The 18113-nt window shown below is 49.2% G+C and overlaps 2 protein-coding genes and 1 non-coding gene across 3 annotated transcripts in view; all 3 read right to left on the reverse strand.

The window, feature by feature from the left end:
* Positions 1–16971, reverse strand: part of ONECUT1 (one cut homeobox 1) — a 37170-nt gene extending 20199 nt beyond the window's left edge. Inside the window, exon 1 of the mRNA XM_028100308.2 lies at positions 15867–16971. Coding sequence (XP_027956109.1) covers positions 15867–16971 — 1105 coding nt within the window. The remainder of the gene's footprint in view (positions 1–15866) is intronic.
* Positions 2925–3330, reverse strand: LOC114206478 (large ribosomal subunit protein uL16-like). The gene has a single exon (XM_028100309.2). It carries the CDS (start codon positions 3293–3295, stop codon positions 2993–2995), a length of 303 nt encoding a protein of 100 aa, XP_027956110.1. The 5' UTR covers positions 3296–3330; the 3' UTR covers positions 2925–2992.
* Positions 3356–3489, reverse strand: LOC114206614 (small nucleolar RNA SNORA70). The gene has a single exon (XR_003608694.1). It is a non-coding gene; the product is annotated as a small nucleolar RNA SNORA70 (small nucleolar RNA).
* Positions 16972–18113: the final 1142 nt, after the last annotated feature.

The raw sequence follows: 18113 nt of genomic DNA on the forward strand, positions 1-18113 counted from the left end.
GTCATCCTTTTCCTTGATTAACATTAATACTTTATTTTTTAAAAAGATTTTATTTGACAGAGAGAGAGAGAGAGAGCACAAGCAGGAGGAGTGGCAGGCAGAAGCAGGCTTCCCGCTGAGCAGGGAGCCCAACTCAGGGCTTGATCCCAGGACTCTGGGATCACAACCTGAGTTGAAGGCAGATGCTTTTAACTGACTGAGCCACCCAGGTGCCCAAACATTAATACTTTATAAAGGAGGTTTTTTTTTTAGAAAATTTTTTTTGAGAAAACTGGAATTAAAAAGTATATTATAAAAATAAGATACGAGGTGCTTGGACATGGTAGGTAGGCCACAAATAGTAAAAACATATTTACTAAAGCTATGTCATGACAAACACAGGATCTAAAATTATATATATATATATACAGAATACAATAATTAACTCACCGAAAAAGAAATTCTACCTTTGTGTTGAAGGTAGTGTTCTAAAATGATACAGTAGTTGTATTTGGGTATTGTATTATTTTAAAGTAGGGAAGCTAGGTGGTAGAGAGCATATATTTATATAAGGTTAAATTTTTAACAACTTTCCTACATTAAGTTGTATTACATAAAAGAGCTGGATTAAAGGGACCTCCACTGAAGCACTTAAGACCACTTTCAACATACCCAGAAAGGTGGTTGTCCTGTGCTACTCCTTAATTGTAGCGCTCAGATAGTTGCACTGGGCAGCACGTTGCTGGGTATGTAAATACATTTCTTTTTTTTTTTTTTTTAAAGATTTTACTTATTTATTTGAGAAAGAGAGAATGAGAGAGAGAGCGTGGGGGGGGGGGAGGGTCAGAGGGAGAAGCAGACTTCCTGCCGAGCAGGGAGCCCGATGTGGGACTCGATCCCGGGACTCCAGGATCATGACCTGAGCCGAAGGCAGTCGTCCAACCAACTGAGCCACCCAGGTGCCCTGTAAATACATTTCTAGGAAGGCAACCATCAGTCAGAGAGCAGAATACGCATTCAATCTTCCCCCTAGAAGTTATTATTTGGAAGAGGCTCTTGATTATTTTAAAAGAGGGATACACACACACACACACACACACACACACACACACACACACACACACGCATGCATGCAGAGGCATGCTCACACGCTTGAAAAGTCATAGACTATCTCTAAAAGATACCCAAAAAACTGGTAACAAGGGTTGCCTCTAGGGGAGGGAAACTGGGTACTGAAGGAATAGATTAGGAGGAGAACTTGGTTTTCTCTGTATACCTTTCTGTGTTAACTTTTAAAACACGATGTGCACATAATACATACTCAAAAATAAAGATAAATTAACTAAAAATAATTCTTTAAAAAAATTTGGGGCTTCATGGGGCAACTGTGTAAACTAGATTAGAGAAAAACAAAATTTGACTTTGGAAGGGTTAATTCCTACCCAAAACTGATGTGAATGTGACAAAAACCAAGACTTGCCAACACTTATCTGCCCTCCAACATGTCTGTGCTTCTATCCCCTCCCCTGTTGGCTTTGCTCATAGACAGAGGGCTCCTGACCTACTGTTACAGGGGACTGCTTTTATTTCTCTACCAGCAGAAACAGATTTGGGCTAACCTTTGACGCTGGTTCTTCAAGGCTCTTGTGGGCTCAATGGCTGGCAGCTGGTTGGAATGAAAGCACGCATCACTGCCCACCAACGCTGGGAAATAAAAACCAGACCCAATGGACTGAACCCACAATCTTCACCTCAGTAGCACGATGCTAACATTATGTCTCCCCAATTAAGTAACATGTTCCTGCCAGGCAGAGGCAATCTACCTGATTTTACATCTCAAATTTGTGTGGAGGCCAAAGAGCCCACCTCTTTTAGGAATATGCTTGAGAGTGTGGGCTATTCTGAAACGTTCTATCTTTATATTCACATCAACACAGCCACCCTATGGCTAAAGGTATATCCAAGCACCCAGCATTCCAAATCAGAACCCTAGGAGTCTGTTCCTCTTTCATTTTCGCTCTCCACGACATCTTCTCAATTTTACTTCAGATAGATCTCTCAGATTTTGCCCACCCATTTTCTCCACCTCTGCTGACAATGACACACAATCAGACTCTCATAATCTATTTCCACCCCCTCCTAGCTAGTTTCTTGTTACTGCTATTCTCTTATTATCTCACTCAAGTTTGCTTCCAAAAGCATACATCTGACAACTTCATTCCACTCTATATTATATCTGTATCTATCTATCTGCCTCTTTATCTATAAAATTATGGGACTATAGATTACTCCAGAAAAATGGTAAAATAAATAAAGGGGCAAAAATAAAGGTCATTTGCCCTTAAATTCTCAGTATCAATGTTCTAATTCTCAACTTGGAGTTATATTAAAATCACCTGGGAAGCTTTTTTTTAAAAAAGATTTATTCATGAGAGAGAAAGAGCATGCTGGTGGGTATGCCTGTGGGGGGTCGGATGGGGAGGGGCAAAGGGAGAGAATCCTCAGGCAGACTCCCCGAGGAGCAAGAAGACAGGAGCTGGAGCTGGGGCTCCACGTGGGGGGCTGGATGGGGCTGCTGGCGGGGTTCGATGGTGGGCTTGATGGGGGGGCTCCATGCTGGGCTTGACTTGGGGCTCGTCAATCTCATGCTCCATGAGAGCATGACTTGAGTTGAAACCAAGAGTTGGATGCTCAATTGACTGAGCCACCCAGGTGCCCCTCATCTGGGAAGCTTTTTTTTTTAAAGATTTTATTTACTTATTTGAGAGACAGAGAATGAGAGATAGAGAGCACAAGAGGGAAGAGGGTCAGAGGGAGAAGCAGACTCCCTGCCGGGCAGGGAGCCCGATGCGGGACTCGATCCCGGGACTCCAGGATCATGACCTGAGCCGAAGGCAGTCGCTTAACCAACTGAGCCACCCAGGCGCCCTGGGAAGCTTTTTTTTTTTTTTTTTTTGACAGGAAGTAGGTTTTATTGGTGGCCATGAAGAGGGAGGGGGCAGTGCCGAGATTCTCATGGGTGCAGAGCCCTCCATTTGTCCAAGGGGCCACGATTAAGGATGTATTTGACCCCACAGCCATCTGGGATAAGCCGCTTTTCAGCCACCATGTCTTCAAATTCATCCGCATTAAACTTAGTAAAGCCCCACTTCTTGGAGATGTGGATCTTCTGGTGGCCAGGGAACTTGAACTTGGCCCTGCGTAGGGCCTCAATCACATGTTCTTTGTTCTGCAGCTTGGTACGTATGGACATGATGACTTGGCCAATGTGGACCCTGGCTACTGTGCCCTGGGGCTTTCCAAAGGCACCCCGCATACCTGTCTGCAGCCTACATTGGAGATAGCATGAGGTCAGACCTCAATATCCATTGGAAAGGGCTGTCTCCAAGGTCCCTTAGGGCAACCCATACAATCAACAGGCTGCATACACTACCAAGGAGGCTACTGTTTGCAGCCATGGCACACTGGGCCCCCATGGACAAAGAGCACAGTCGGCTTAATTGGCTGCAGACCTGGGAAGCTTTTTAACCAAAACATATTTTCTCTCCACCTCTCCTTCACCAATCTGATTTGCACCCTTAGAGGAATATAAAACCCTCTGCCCACTCCTCTCCAGCACTGAAAACTTTGGGAGAACACTTTTGTTATTGTTGTCTTTAAGATTTTGTTTATTTATTTTTGAAAGAGAGGGCGAGAGCATACGCATGAGCTGGGGGAAGGAGCAAAGGGAGAAGCAGACTCCCTGCTGAGCAGGAAGCCCGATGCAGGACTCCTTCCCAGGACCCCAGGATCATGACCTGAGACAAAGGCAGACGCTTAACCAACTGAGCCACCCAGGTGCCTGAGAACACTTTTGTTATTGATGGGAAGGTATTATGTCACTTAGCTGTGCTAGGGAAGAAACAAGCTTTCAGCTATATAGTAATTCAGATTCTAGCAATCTTCTGCAAAACATATTTCAACCAGGGCCTCCACACATACTGCTGTTCCCTCTGCCTGGGGACCTCTTCTTCCATTTCTGACTCAAGTCCTATTCATTTTCCAGATCTTCAAAACTGTCCTTTCATCACACCCCAAACTTCTCTTCATTGGCACACACACACACACATACACACAAAATAATCAAGAAGGAAATGAATAGCTATTTGTCTCTTTTCCCCACTAGATTGAGTCTTAAGCGACAAATCTGCTGCATATGCCGTCCCCAGTACTGAGCACACCAGTGCTGTAGCTGGTGCTCAAATGAATGAAAAACAAACCCCTCTTTCCATATCTAATGAAATTTCCTCTCTTACTTTTTTTTAAAGTTTTTAATTTAAATTCCAATTAGTTAACACAGTGTAATATTAGTTTCAGGTGTACAATATAGTGATTTGACCCTCGCATACATCACCCTGTGCTCATAACAGCAAGTGCCCTCCTTCATCCCCCATCACCTATTTCATCCAACTCCCACCCCTGCCCCTCTGGTAACCATCAGTTTGTTCTCTATAGTGAAGAGTCTTTTTCTTGGTTTGCCTCTCTTTCCCTTTGCTCATTTGTTTTGTTTCTTAAATTCCACATAGGAGTGAAATCATATGGTATTTGTCTTTCTCTGACTTATTTCGCTTAGCATAATATTCTCTGGCTCCATTCATGTCATTGCAAATGGCAAGATTTCATTCTTTTTGATGGCTGAGTAATATTCCACTGTATGTACATATCACATCTTCTTTTTTAAAAAATATTTATTTTTAGAGAGAGAGAAAGAGAGTGTGCAAGTGGGTAGCGGGTGGGGAGAGGGAGAGAGAGAATCTCAAGCAGGTTCCATGCCCATTGTGGAGCCTGACGCGGGGCTCGATCTCATGACCCTGAGATCATGACCTGAGCTGAAATCAAGAGTCAAATGCTTAACTAACTGAGTCACCCAGGTGCTTCCATGCCACATCTCCTTTATCCGTTCATCAGTTGATGGACATTTGGGCTGTTTCAATAATTTGGCTCTTAGATAGTGCTGAGATAAACATCTTCTTTCACTTCTTATGTCCTGTCCACAACTGGCAGAACATAATTTCTAGGAGGGCTGATGTTTAGTACGTGGCTAGGAACTGTGTACAAATGCTGTGGGGTTTGTTTGGTCCAAGCTGTTTGGGTTGGGGAACCAGAAAAACAAAACAATCTTTTTCCTCTCCAATGTTAAAATTAAAAAATATTTACCTCCAGGAACAATATGGCTATTTAAGATAGGAAGCCTAGTAACAAAATAAACATTTGTGAGGGCAGATCCAACAAAAGAAGTACAATATCACTGGTTTGTAATGCTACGTATCTTCTGACCTTCCCCTACCAGAGGTAACCACACTCTGGAATCTGAGTTTATTATTCATTTGTTTTTTTAAATAGCTTTACCACATACTTATGTATCTCCAAACAATAAATTGTTCAGCACTGCTTGCTTTTGAGCTTTGGAAAAGTGGTATTGTTCTGATGTGATCTTCCGTGGCTTTTTTTTTTTTTTTTTTTAATTCAACGTTGTTCCTAAGACTCAACATTGTTCCTAAGACTTGTATATAGCTTTGGCCCGTTCATTCTCATTGCAGTATACTACTGCATTATGTGAGTATATCACAATTTATGAATCCCTTGTCAATGGACATTTGGAATGTTTCTGGCTTCTTTGCTCTTATGAATAATTCTGCTACAGTCTTGTACACATCTCCAGGAGCGTCTGTGAGTTTACCTAGGGTATATGCCAAAGAGTAAAACCACTGGATAGGTGTAGGTTCAGGGTTATGAGACAAGGCTAAATTATCTTTTGAAAAAATGGTCCGAATTTACATTCCCAAACAGCCAGCAGTGTACGACTTCCTGTTGATCCAAATCCTCACCAACAACTTGTATCATTAGGACACGGGGATTGTGATCTCAAACTGTAGCATATTTGTGCCAGAAGGTGGCACTCCTGACTAGACGGGCTGCTTTCTCTTGACCATGTGACAGTAGAACCTGATCTGAAACTTTGCCCAGGAGATGAACCCCTGGACCTTATACCTCGTTGAACCCTGACTTTGGGACAGAGCACTAAATAGAGACAAGAGACTTTGCCATGGATAATCTGGCATCCCAGAAGACAATCAATCATAGAAGGTGGGACATGGAAGGACCCTAAACCAAATCCTTCATTCTATATTTAAGGAGACTGAGGCCTCAGAAAGGGTAAATGACAAGTTCTCTGAGTTAACTAGTAAGAAAACTTCTCTCTGGGGCTTTTGATTTTAGCCCAGGGTTTTTAACTTTAAATTGTTTGTTTTAGTAGTGTAAGATGGCATAACATGATCTATTAAATCAATAGTAACTCTAAGTATCCAAATAATTGCCAATTTATTTTTTATTTTTTTATTTTATTTTTTTTAAAGATTTTATTTATTTATTTGAGAGAGAGAGAATGAGAGATAGAGAGCACGAGAGGGAAGAGGGTCAGAGGGAGAAGCAGGCTCCCTGTTGAGTAGGGAGCCCGATGCGGGACTTCATCCCGGGACTCCAGGATCATGACCTGAGCCAAAGGCAGTCGCTTAACCAACTGAGCCACCCAGGCGCCCGCCAATTTATTTTTTAAAGGTAGTGGCTTGACTTATGTGACTGATGAATTTAGTAACTTTAGCTTCTTTGCTTATGAAGGAAACACGGCTAGGAAGCCATTTTTGCAAGGAAGGCAAACTTCAAATGCAGTTGTTTCAATTCATCTCCCTCTTACGAGCACTCATAATTAAGCTATCATAAGAGGCTGGGAACAGTTTGTGGACTTTATGGTAAAACTGCCTCAGTAACTTCATGGCTTATAATCTCAGATGGCTTTATATGAGAATGCAGAAAAATACTGAAAAAGACTGATTTGCATCTGAGGTAGACTTAGCAGTCTTCAGAGTGTGCATAACAATCAAACGGGGCATGATCCCGTGCAGAGGAATCTGTCCCCTCGCATCAAAGGCCATAAAAGTGGACCTAGGGAAGGGGAGAAGGACTGCTTACAGGAAAGGGTGCTTATGTGAAGGGAAGTGGCCTCAGAAGCCTTCAGTGGACATTTTCATTCTGGAGCTGTTGACTTCAGGAATTCCCTCCCAGCCCATCTGCCCAGCTCCTTCCTATGCTGAGAATCCACTTACCACATAAAAATATCTCTGGGTTTAACGATGTCTGTAGGCTGGCAATAAAGGCTTTCTGTGAGGTGCCCCTTCTTCTTTTTTTTTTAAAAGATTTTATTTATTCATTTGAGACACAGAGATACAGAGAGAGAGCACATGCAGGGGGAGAGGCATTGGGAGAGGGAGAAGCAGGCTTCCCACAGAGCAGGGAGCCCGACGTGGGGCTGGATCCCAGGACCTTGGGATCATGACCTGAACCGAAGGCAGACGCTTAACGACTGAGCCACCCAGGCGCCCCTAAGGTGCCCCTTCTTAAATGTCAGGATAAAACTCAGGAGCTGCTTATTACTTTGAGGTGCGGGGCTTAGAAGAAAAGAACACCAAGAAATTTTGCTAGGAATGCTAACCGAACTACCGAGGTGCTCCTCGCTCAGGTTTTCCTCCTAGCAGTCATTTTAATCAGCACTTCCCCTACTTAATGAGCTTGTAGTGCCATTACATAATCACCCAGCTCGCTGGATTAATGATGAAAAGAGGAACTGATTTTTCCAGTTGCATCATTTGAAGTAAATGTTAACTTTCTTTCTGAGTCCTTAGTTAACCGCATTAGTGTGACAAATATGTCCTTGTCTAGAATAAGTAATTAGAATTTAATCACTTTAACTGCATCTTAATTATCCCAAATGAATTGAAAGGACATTTAATAGCAAAGATTAAATTGCCTTAATGAACGATTTTGTGACTCCATCAATACCTGAATCGCGTTTAGCCACTCCTCTCACGCACCTCACCTGCAGTGAGCACGGAGGTCACTAGGTGGCGCGCTTCGCTCGTTTATTTATTTAATTTCCCCTGCCATTGATCTGTTTTTAGAAGACAACAGGAACGAAAGCGAAAAGCTCATAGTTTATTGTGTTCCTTTGATAACCTCTCTTTGGGACTATGAGATCATCACCAGATGCAAAAACGAAAGTGGTGATTTCAGAAACTGTCGATTCTGTGTACCCTATGGCATATGCAAAGGAAGTTGAGAGACACATGGATAACTGTAAACACCCAGTGTTTGAGGGAGATTTAAGTTATCCTCTGGATGATTACCAACTTATATACAGAGTTTTAGTTAATTTATTATTTTTTTTGTGCAGAGTCCTAAAACATAAGTAACAGGCAACCTTGGAATAGCAACAGGGGCAGTGAACACCAATGCCTGAAAGTATGGGAGGTTTGGGCCTTTGGGCCCTCCTCCAAGCAGGAGTCCCAGGGGACCAGTTCTACCCACAGAACACATCTAATTATTGGTTCTTGCCCATCAATAATTGTTTAAGTGAACGAATGGATAGGGAGACTTGGGTTCCATGTCTAGCTCTCATACTGCCTTTCATTCCCTCTGGCTGCTTCTTCAAAAGACAGCAATAAAAAGTCTCTCTTATAAGTCTTGAGTAAAAAATAAATAAGTTTCCATAAGTAACCTTCCTTGAGAGTTGCAGAGGAGGATACACACTCTCCAGTTTCAAGACCTTTATTATGCAGACACTTTCTAACCAACTGAGCCACCCAGGCGCCCTTATTATGCAGACACTTTCTAGATCGAGGGTTTATGATAGTAAAATCAGACATTTCCACATTCTAGGTCCACTGACCTGGTGGATCTGTTCTAGCACGCACAGGGTGGGGAGTAAGAGGGTTCTGGGCTTTGAGTAGGGAAAGCTGAGATCAGTGTACCAGTGCTTTCCAGTTGTGTTACCAGAGATAAGTTATGTAACCTCAGTGAACACAGAAACAGGGAAAATAATAGTAACTACCACATAAACTGGTGGCTCCCCAACTTTGCTGCTCATTAAAATCACCTCAGAGCTCTTAAAAATCCCAATGCCTAGGTCATGGCCTGGGTTTTAGCGAGGAATCATATTTGTAAAGGTCCCTAAGTGATTCCAACATGGAGAAAGATGTGGGAGCCACTGAAATAGAATATTAAATTAGAACGTCTATGTCCTAGTACAGTAGCTGACTAACAGAATGTACACAACAGACATAAGCTCCTTCCTTAACAAATGCCATGACAAATTGGATGGGTAGTATTTCAGGGACTGGTTCTGTTTAGCTGTTGGTTTACCAAATTGTCTCATCTAAAGGAGAAGAAAAATTCTAGAAGCTAATTTTTTTCCAACTTTATGATAATGTAACATCTTTTGGGAGGAACATAAGATAGATGAATCTATAGCAAGACTCAGTGATAAAACATAAATTCTTAGGTTTGTATCAAATCATCAGACTGCCTTGTGATTGGTCTAATCATGTAATCCAATCCTATCACTTCAAGAGGAAATTAAACCTCATTAGTATTTACTTGTCACAAAATAAAAACCTGTGCAAATCTATTGATAGAAAACAGGAATTTATGATTGTGCAATAAATTCACATGCATAAGAAATCAGTTCTTTCTTTTTACTGATCTCTATGAGGCTGGCACTTTTCATGTAGAAATAGTGGTTTTCTTCTCCCAAAGGTGCTTATTTATCTTATTTAAATAGAGACATGATGAAAATAGTATTTAATGAAACTTGTTGAATATTTTTATCCAGAATTATGAGAAATCTATCCTAACTACCATGACTTCAGTAAGACTCTTCTTCTATTGCTACCCTAGGCTGGGGACCATTCCATTTTACCAAGAGTGTGGAAATTCTGCTGTTTTAATTGGAATGAAACTAGTCGTTTCTCATCTAATCCATCAAGGCTCCTTGGTTGATTTAAAACATTAACTTGGTGTTTATTCCAATATGCGGAGTTTACAAAGAGCACTGAGCACTTACTTGAAAGGCAAGGCTTCTAACTATGGATTTTGAGGAGCAAGACACAGAGAACCTCTTTTTAAATTACCCAACTCCATCAGACTTGAGGATTTTCTTTCTTACAAGAAAATCAAGAATAAATTTTACCGATACACTCTGTAAGAACTATTTCTTCTGAGAACTTCGGGTAGCAATGTCTTTTTGATTAGCTGAATTTGCCATGAACGTGGAAATGATGACATCAAAACAGCTCATGTAACAACCTTCTTAAAGACCTCGTAGATTAGAGATGACTATAGATTTTCCCCAGCACGGATCAAAGGGACTGAATTGAACGTTTTAGCTTAATGATCCAACCCCTGTCACACCCATAGGGACTCGAATTCCGATTTTATAAGCAGGTGTGCACGTGTACTCAGACACACAGAGAAAGCTGCTGGGGAGAGAGGAAAAGATCAATCATCTGATCGACGAGGATAGGTTTGATCTTTTTGATTACTTGACTGTGCTGGTATATATTCCTGGAGGGGCCTCAAGATTTCTCATAAACTTCAGAATATTAGCTGTTAGTTTTCGCTTCCTTACTACAACTCTTCAAAGGCATTCTACCCACTTTCCAGCAGCAAAGAGAAACGGGATCAGGCTAGCACTGGCGGGGCCCTGTCCAGGGTCCTGACGCCGCACCAAGGCTCCAGGCCGGTCGGCCTACGCAGGCCCTTTCACCCACCCCACACGAGAGAAAACAAAGCCCTCCAAGCTCAAAGCCTCAGGGCTCCCTCCTGACTCCCGTCAGTTAGCTAGAAGGGGAAACAACAAAACAAAGGAACCACTAATCCACGCTCTCAGTACTATGTCCTCCAGCCCCAACCTCCTACTCCTACTTGAGACCCACCAGGATCACCTTCTCTACTCTGACCCTGCTTTCCTCAAATAAAAACATGCCAGCAAAACTAAAATTTGGATAGAAAATCCAAATGCACATCTTGTTGAGAGAGAGGTCAGAGTTGGGGTGTACTTTGGGGGGGATGGCAATTTTGTCTCATCAGTGGGGTAATACCCAGACATTGTTGGGGACCAAGATAGATTCCTCCTCCACACGCCTTTCCTATAAAAAAATAGTTGCTGTTTTGCATATCAGCAGTACAACGATGTTGTAAAAACAAAGCCACAGCATGCATCCCTTTCCTCTCCACAGCGCGTTGAACCGAGAGCTTATTTGGTGGCCGGCAGCAGCCCGCAGGGGGCGTGCGGAGCTATCTCAGCACACAGCCCATCAGGTTCCCCGGGAAGGTGAGCCCCATGGAGGGCATCTGGGAGGGCAGGATGCCAGCTCCCTGCAGGGCACTAAGGATCAAAGCTTGAAGATGAAGAAAGATGCAGCCTGGGCTTTGAGTTACTTTGCGGCTGCAACTGGTATTGTTGGCACAGTCTGTCCCAAGTGCCATTTGCAAAATAGTTATGGTAGGGCCTGGGTCTCTAGTGACCACTACAGCCCTGGGGTCAGTGGGTTGCTCTGGCTGACCCTAATCACCTTTTGGGCATTTCTAAGGGGCCTGACGTTTGGGGCTGCACCCACTGGTGGGACCATCAGAATGGGGTTATTTGTCTCAGGCATCCATCCTGTGTGTGCTGACACTAGGGTCACCACACAATAACTACCAGGCCTCCTCAAGCCTCACAAGCACGTCTTCCTACCACTGCCAAACAGTCGGCTCCAATCTTCACCATATGCACACTTCTTAACACTAAGCATTCCTTCCTCCCTTCACTGGGGTTTGTGCTCCCTAGTGGGGACTGTAAGAAGGAACTATTGTCCCCAAACTCTCAAGGGGTCAGGCATGAGCTCAGAGAAAGGCCCATGAAGAGCATTTTGGTGACTGGGGTGAGAACTTTTCGTTTCCTACAGTGCTGGTGTGTGTTGGGGGGTCCCCAGCCCACTCCCTGGGCACATGGCCACCATTCACCCTGAGAGGGTGGGGGTTCTTTGGGACTCTTCCTGACAACTGGCTGCCCCCACCATTGCATGTCGGGAGGAGGCCACCCTAAGCCTTTGGAGGAGGCACTCCTTCTCACCACCCCCCCACACCTCCTCCCAGGCAGTCAAACTGGCTCTGGGGCTGTGAGGCGGAAGGGGTTGGCCATGCCCGCAGGCCCTTTGTTCGAACTGCAGCCGCTGGGAGTAGCTGCACTGTGTGAGAAGTGGGGTGAGAGGGAAGCAGTCCACTTGGTGTCTTCTCTTGGGCCCAGGAACCCTTCCAGTTCCCGAATCCCGGTCCTGGTTTTTCTCCTGGCCCAGGAGTCTGAGATTTGGGGAAGTGAGGTTCCCAAGGCCCAACATTGCACTCCTACTTCTTGTCTCACTTGGCCCAGGGAAGCGAGGGACAGTTGAAATGTCACCCACCGGGATAAATATTAACAAAAAGCAAATGGACTTGCGTGGAGGCCAGTTATCAATCAACCAGACCGCAAGGCCACTTATGGCAAACACAACCCAGATTGGTCCCTGTGAGACTTTCTCATGGCCACCTCCTGGGCCGAACATTACCCCCCCCCCCCCCCAGGCTCTGGCTCTCCTTCAGGTCGTTCCGGGGCAAATTCTGGACAGGAAGGGGGCGCAGTCCCGGATGCCGGAGACAGGGCAGTCTCCCAGGCACTGTTTGGAGGTACCCTTCCTTCAGGTACCCCAGGGTCAGAGGGGCCCAGCACCCACCCCTGCTTAACCCGCTGGGCCTTGCCTCCTCTGTCCGCCATGCTGTGCCCTCTGGTGGGTGCGCGTTGCAGCCTCCTCAAACGCTGACCACTCCCCTACTGTGGCCAAAGCCTTCTGAAATCTTTAATTGGAAACTAATCTCTTCAAGTCTTAATAGGTGCCCCCTCAGAGGGGAGGCGCCCACCCACCCATATAGTCCAGCCCGCCCACCTCACCTCAGATGAGATGTGGCCGCAAACCTAGCTGCACTGTACTTTAATGGGGCAGCAGCAAGTATTATATTGAGGGAACACGTATTGATTTTTTAAAGGTAGTTAATTTGGTAAGAATTTCCTCCTGTCTCCCATCTTCCACCAAGCCGATGTAATTTTGTAAGGAGAAGGCACGTCCCCAAACATGCTGCCAAGTGTGTAGGTTTTGACTCTCTGCAACAGGCTTTGTGGAACCTCGTGTACAGGGACGGGCGTGGAGAAGCCACTCTTCGCCAATGAGCGAAGGAACCGCCCGAGGGGTAAGGACAAGATTGAGGGGTCTTTAGTGTAACAGTGAGCCAAACAGCAAGGGGCACCCCTGTGCGTGGAGGCTGGTGGTGGGGAAGGGCAGGCAATGTCCCACAGCCTTGGCCAAAGTGCCCTGCAATGCGTTTGTTTAAATCTGTAATCCGGCCTACTAGGGATCATTTGGAGAGTCCAGGAAACGCATCACTCCCCACCCCCGAATGAAAATGTTAAAGGGAAGGCTCCCTGTTTTTCCGTGATTTTAAAATAGGTCGTGGTTCCTGCAGTGTAATGGGATTGCTCCCGGTTGGGCTCGCTCCGCAAGTGCCCCCATCCCAGCCTTTCCCACCCCTTCAATTAAGTTAAAGAAAGGAAAATTAAATACTCGACGCTCCATCCGGGTCCTAGTACGCAATTCCACTTGGGATTGGGCGCCAAATTTTGTCCTGCCAGAGTCTCCGATTTTCCTTTTTTTCCTTCTATTTTTTGCAAAGAAAAAGGCCACATGCCTCAGGTGAGCCGGATTCATCTTAGGCTACTGGGTGCCAGAGTGTCCTGGGTCCGGTGACCACTGGCTGGCATGGGGCCCACGCCTCCACCGGAGGGTCTCAGTACTAGTGCTCCCGCTTCAACAGCCCTGCGGCGGCACCCACGCGTGTAGGTCAGAGCGCGCTCGCGCTGATTGGAGCGCAAGGCCGGGTTTCCAGGGCCGGGGGTCATCTCTGAACAGAACCTGTCAGCCTGATTTTCCAGGGGGTGACTGGGGCACCTTCACTAGGTGGGGGGTAACAAGCTTGGGGGGGAATCCCTTTTCATTTCCAACCCTTTCCTCCATTTCCCCCCACCCCACTGACAGGCCTATATGAGCACTGCCTGGGTACAAGGTTCTGAAGCTGACGTGGGCTTGTGAAAAGGCACTGACTACTTTGGGCGCCGCAGAGGCTGAGCAGTCAGGGAGAAGGGTATCCGTTTCTCCCACCCCTTCTAGAACCTGAGCTGCCCTCCAGTCTCAGTCAGCTTATGGGGGTGGGAGGCGACATGGTGGATGCACACAGGGCTAGGGAACGGATTCGTGGGAGCCCCAGAGGGCACCTTGTCAACTTCTCCCTTTCCCTTCCTGTCCTCCTCTCTCCACCTCTCCTGACCTCCAGGCACAAGCTGCAATAATAGCCTGCGTGGGGATTTTGCTTGGAACCAGGGAGCACAGGGCTGGGCTGGAAAACCTGGCGGGGCAGAGACTCATGAACTGGAGCACACGGAGGGAGGCCAACAGTGCCCAGACCCAAAGAGTGCTTTGGGGTTGCTTCCGGCTCCCGCCGCAGGCTCACTGGCACGCCGGCACCTGCCTCCCTCTAGCTTCTCATTGGCCCGCATGAGGTGGGGGAGGGGGCTCTGGCCTCTCGCTTTGATTTTAGACTGTGAAACGGCTCAGTGCCCCCGGCTCTGAGCGGATTGACTGTCTCTCATTCTCCAGGGACGAATTAATGGAGAACGATCAGTTAATTAACAAACCCTCATTCCGGCTTTTACCTTTCTCCTCGGCCAGGACTCAGGCCAGGGCACCAGCCTGAGACTGGGGTGGGGGGAGTAGCACGGACCCAGGAGTCAATCAAGTCGGCAGGGTCTCATCAAACCGTGTCCGCCCTCGGCTGCCCTTGGCTCTACCTCCTCTTGTGTCCTCTGCCCTCGGGGGTCGCCAAATCAGCTTGAAATCTCTGGTGTGATTCAGACTAGGCTAAGCTGTCCCCTCGGCCAGCTTCCTGGAGCCTTCCATGCACCTTGGCTTGGAGAGGCTGAGAAGGCTAGGCGCTGTCTGTGCAGCGCCATGGAGACTTTTCAGCTCAACTCAGAAACACCCGGGCCTCCGGGTTTGGGGCCGGGAGACCTCTGCTCGCAGATTTGGGAGTCATGTCCACACTCCCACCCCCATGCATGGGGATACATTCGAAACATCATGCAGAGGAATAAAACGAAATGTGAAGTCGTAAATGAGTCGGCAGCAAAGGCGGTCCCTGGGCTCAGCTGTAAGCGCCCTTGCTGTTCCGCAGCCCTCACCCTTACCTCGGCACCATCTGCCTTCCTCTCCTTTCCACAGCCGGTTACCAGGGCAGAGTGCTTGCTAACTCTTAAACAGCTTCGGCGTCAAACACACACCTTCCCGCGGCTTCGGAACCTTTTACCGGAACTCTCAGAGTGTGCTCCCCATCCCTCCCACCCCTGCCTCACGCCAACACAGTGAGAACGAGGGTGGGGGTGGGGGGGAGGGTCACCGCACCAAGTTCAGCCAAACGTGGGCGTGCGGTTCCGGCAGGGTCCAACCCAACGCCTGGGTATGTGCCAGGGGTACTAGCTGGCAGCATCTGCGCATAGTTCCACACACGCGTTGTCTCCCTCTTCCCAAACCCAGAGTGCCCAAATGAGAAGCGACGCACAGACCGTGTCCGGCCAGGTGCGGGGGTTTCTCTTCGCCTCCCGCCGTGACCGCTTCCAGCAGTCTCCGCGCACAAACGCGTCCCCGCACTAGCCCAGGCGGTACCGCTCAGCTCTCGGAGCCTACCACAGCCCAATGCACAGAGTCCTGGAGGAGGCGGTCTGCTCCCGGGAGCCGTCGCTGGCTCTTCCAGGCCCAGGGAATTACCCACCTCCCTTTGGGGAAAGGAGGATGGGATGATGCGTGCCCAGCTCTCTTTTTCCTTCCCTCCTTCGGTCTCTTTAGCTTCCCCAATTCCTTTTTCTCCCCACGCGCCCAGCTCCTTGGCCCGCTCACCTGCTAAGCGGAGCGCAGACATCCGTTGGAACTCCGGCTCCTGCAGCCACTTCCACATCCTCCGGAAGGTCTCCCGGCCGGACTTGAGTTTGCTCCAGGGTTTGGGGTTGCGCAGCAGGTCCGAGAGGGTCCCTTGGGAGCGGCAGAGCACCCTCTGCGCGAAGATGGCCTGTGGGATGCTGTAGCGCTTGAGCTCGGTGGTGATACGCTGCGCCACCTCTTTGGTATTGATCTCTTCCATCTGCCCTGAATTACTTCCATTGCTGACCTGTGCGCCGGTCACCGAAGGGTTGGGTTCCCGGGCCGTGCCCAGGAGCTGCCCGTGGCCCTGGGCGTTCAGGTGGGCGTGGGGGTGGTGCGGAGGAAGGCCGTTGATGGGCACCATGCCTGCCGAGGTGGGCGTGAGGTGCTGCTCCCCGTGACGGCCGAGCATGGCCGGGTGGTGGGCTTCAAAGCCGTTCGGGGTGAGCATCTTGTCAGTGGGCATGGCGGCGCCCGGGTGGGCATAGTGAGGGAGCCCTTGCTGGGAGTTGTGGATGCCGCCGAGACCGGAGCTGGAGAGGGGCGACAGGCTCTGGCCCATGCCGGCTACGTCCTTGTGGTAGGGGGTATAGAGGTTATTCATGGAGGCCAGCCCGCGCTCGTCCCGCATGAGCGTGAAGCTACCGCTCACATTGCCCGCCAGGCGCTGGTGGTGGTGCGGGTGGTGGTGGTGATGGTGGTGGTGGTGATGGTGAGGGAACTTGTCCGAGACGGTGGAGATGGGCGGCAGCGGCTGCAGAGGGGTTAAGGTGGTGTAGGTGGTGGGCATGCTCATACCTGGGGGAGTCTCGCAGGCCATGGTCATGGTGGGGTGCAGGGGGCCGGCCAGGCTGTGCTCGGGGGCCCGGTGGTGGTGGTGGTAATCGCCGCCGCCTCCACCGCCGTCCAGCAAGGACGCCATGCCCATGGAACGCGGGTGCGCGGGGGGCAGGTGGCTGCCACGGTGCGCCACGGAGCTTCGCGCGTGGGGACTGCCACCCAAGAGGTCGGCAGGAGCGGGCACCGGCTCATGGCTCACCCCGTGCAGCTCGCCGATCGCCTCCATGGTCAGCTGCGCGTTCATCGTGATCCGGGCGAGCGGGCGGCGGACACAACATCGATGAGGCCGGGCAGAGGCGGCGAAGGGCGCACGCAGTCCGGTCTTCACATCGGCTGCCGGCGACTGTTGCCTTTCTTCCTTCCTTCCTCTCACTGTGGGGCTCTGTCTCCCTCTCTGTGTGTCTCGCCTTCCCTCTTGCCCCCACCTTCCCCTCTGCGTCCTCGGCTTTTTTTTAAATATTAATTTCCAAAAAGGATCCGTGCCGTTGGGCGAGCGCGGCGCCCCCAGCCCGCCCGCCCCTGGCCCCCTCTCGCCCCTCTCCTTCTTAGAATTCTGAAGCCCCCGGCTCCCCTGACGCAGTCCGCGCGTCTTCCGCGGCTGCTGTTTGCCCGCGCCGCTGGCCAGCTCCAGCCATGGCTTGGTTACTGTTGCAGACTCTGTGGCCGCGGTTCCGCCGCAGCCGCCGCCGCTGCCGCCGCCGCCGCCGCCGCCGCGGCCCGCCCTCACGCCCGCCGGGCTCAGCGCGCAAGCGCGCGGCTCGGCCCCGCCCCCTGAGCCCCCGCGCGCGCGGCCCGTGACGTCCCCGTACAAATGATGAAGGGGGGCCCCGCGCCTTAACTGCGGCGCCGGGTGGCCCTGGAGCGGCGCGCACGTGCGAAGGCCTGGCGTGGAGCGCGACCTGGGGCAGCCAACGCAACCCCAGGAGACTTACGCCCCTCTCGGCTCCCAGGCTGGGGTGGGCCCTCACCCAGCAGCACTTGCCGGGCTTCCATCCCGGTTGGTGAGCCAAGATGGAAAGTCCTCACCTTTCTCTCCAGTTGCTGCCTCTTGGTGTAGCTTGCCCGGGGAGCCTCAGCCTGTTGTAACTCCTTCCACCCTGGCCTACCGAGCTTTATTTCCCAGAGGGCCTCTGGGAGTCCGCGCTCTCCCCATCCTCAGGTGCTCGGCAGTTTTGGAGGGAGGAGAAGCAAATATCTTAAATGCCTTGGTCAGCTTGGTGACTGTTGACCCTCTGCCCACCCTTCCTCTTCCACGGGCCGGAGAGGGGAACGCTCATGCCAAGAATTCTGGCACTGGCCATACCTCGTTGTCCCCCGCCGCCTGGGTCCTTCTTCATCTCAGCTGATAATAAGGCGGTGTGCTGCTCCGCGAATGACTGTGTGTGT

The sequence above is a fragment of the Eumetopias jubatus genome, unplaced genomic scaffold, assembly GCF_037043125.1.
Source record: "Eumetopias jubatus isolate StellerSeaLion01/CBP00866 unplaced genomic scaffold, mEumJub1_p1.0 scaffold_7, whole genome shotgun sequence".
In the NCBI taxonomy this organism is placed as follows: Eukaryota; Metazoa; Chordata; class Mammalia; order Carnivora; family Otariidae; genus Eumetopias; species Eumetopias jubatus.

Coding starts and splice junctions, on each gene's coding strand:
- LOC114206478 (XM_028100309.2), bottom strand. CDS start 3,295: ATGCGGGGTGCCTTTGGAAAGCCCCAGGGCACAGTAGCCAGGGTCCAC.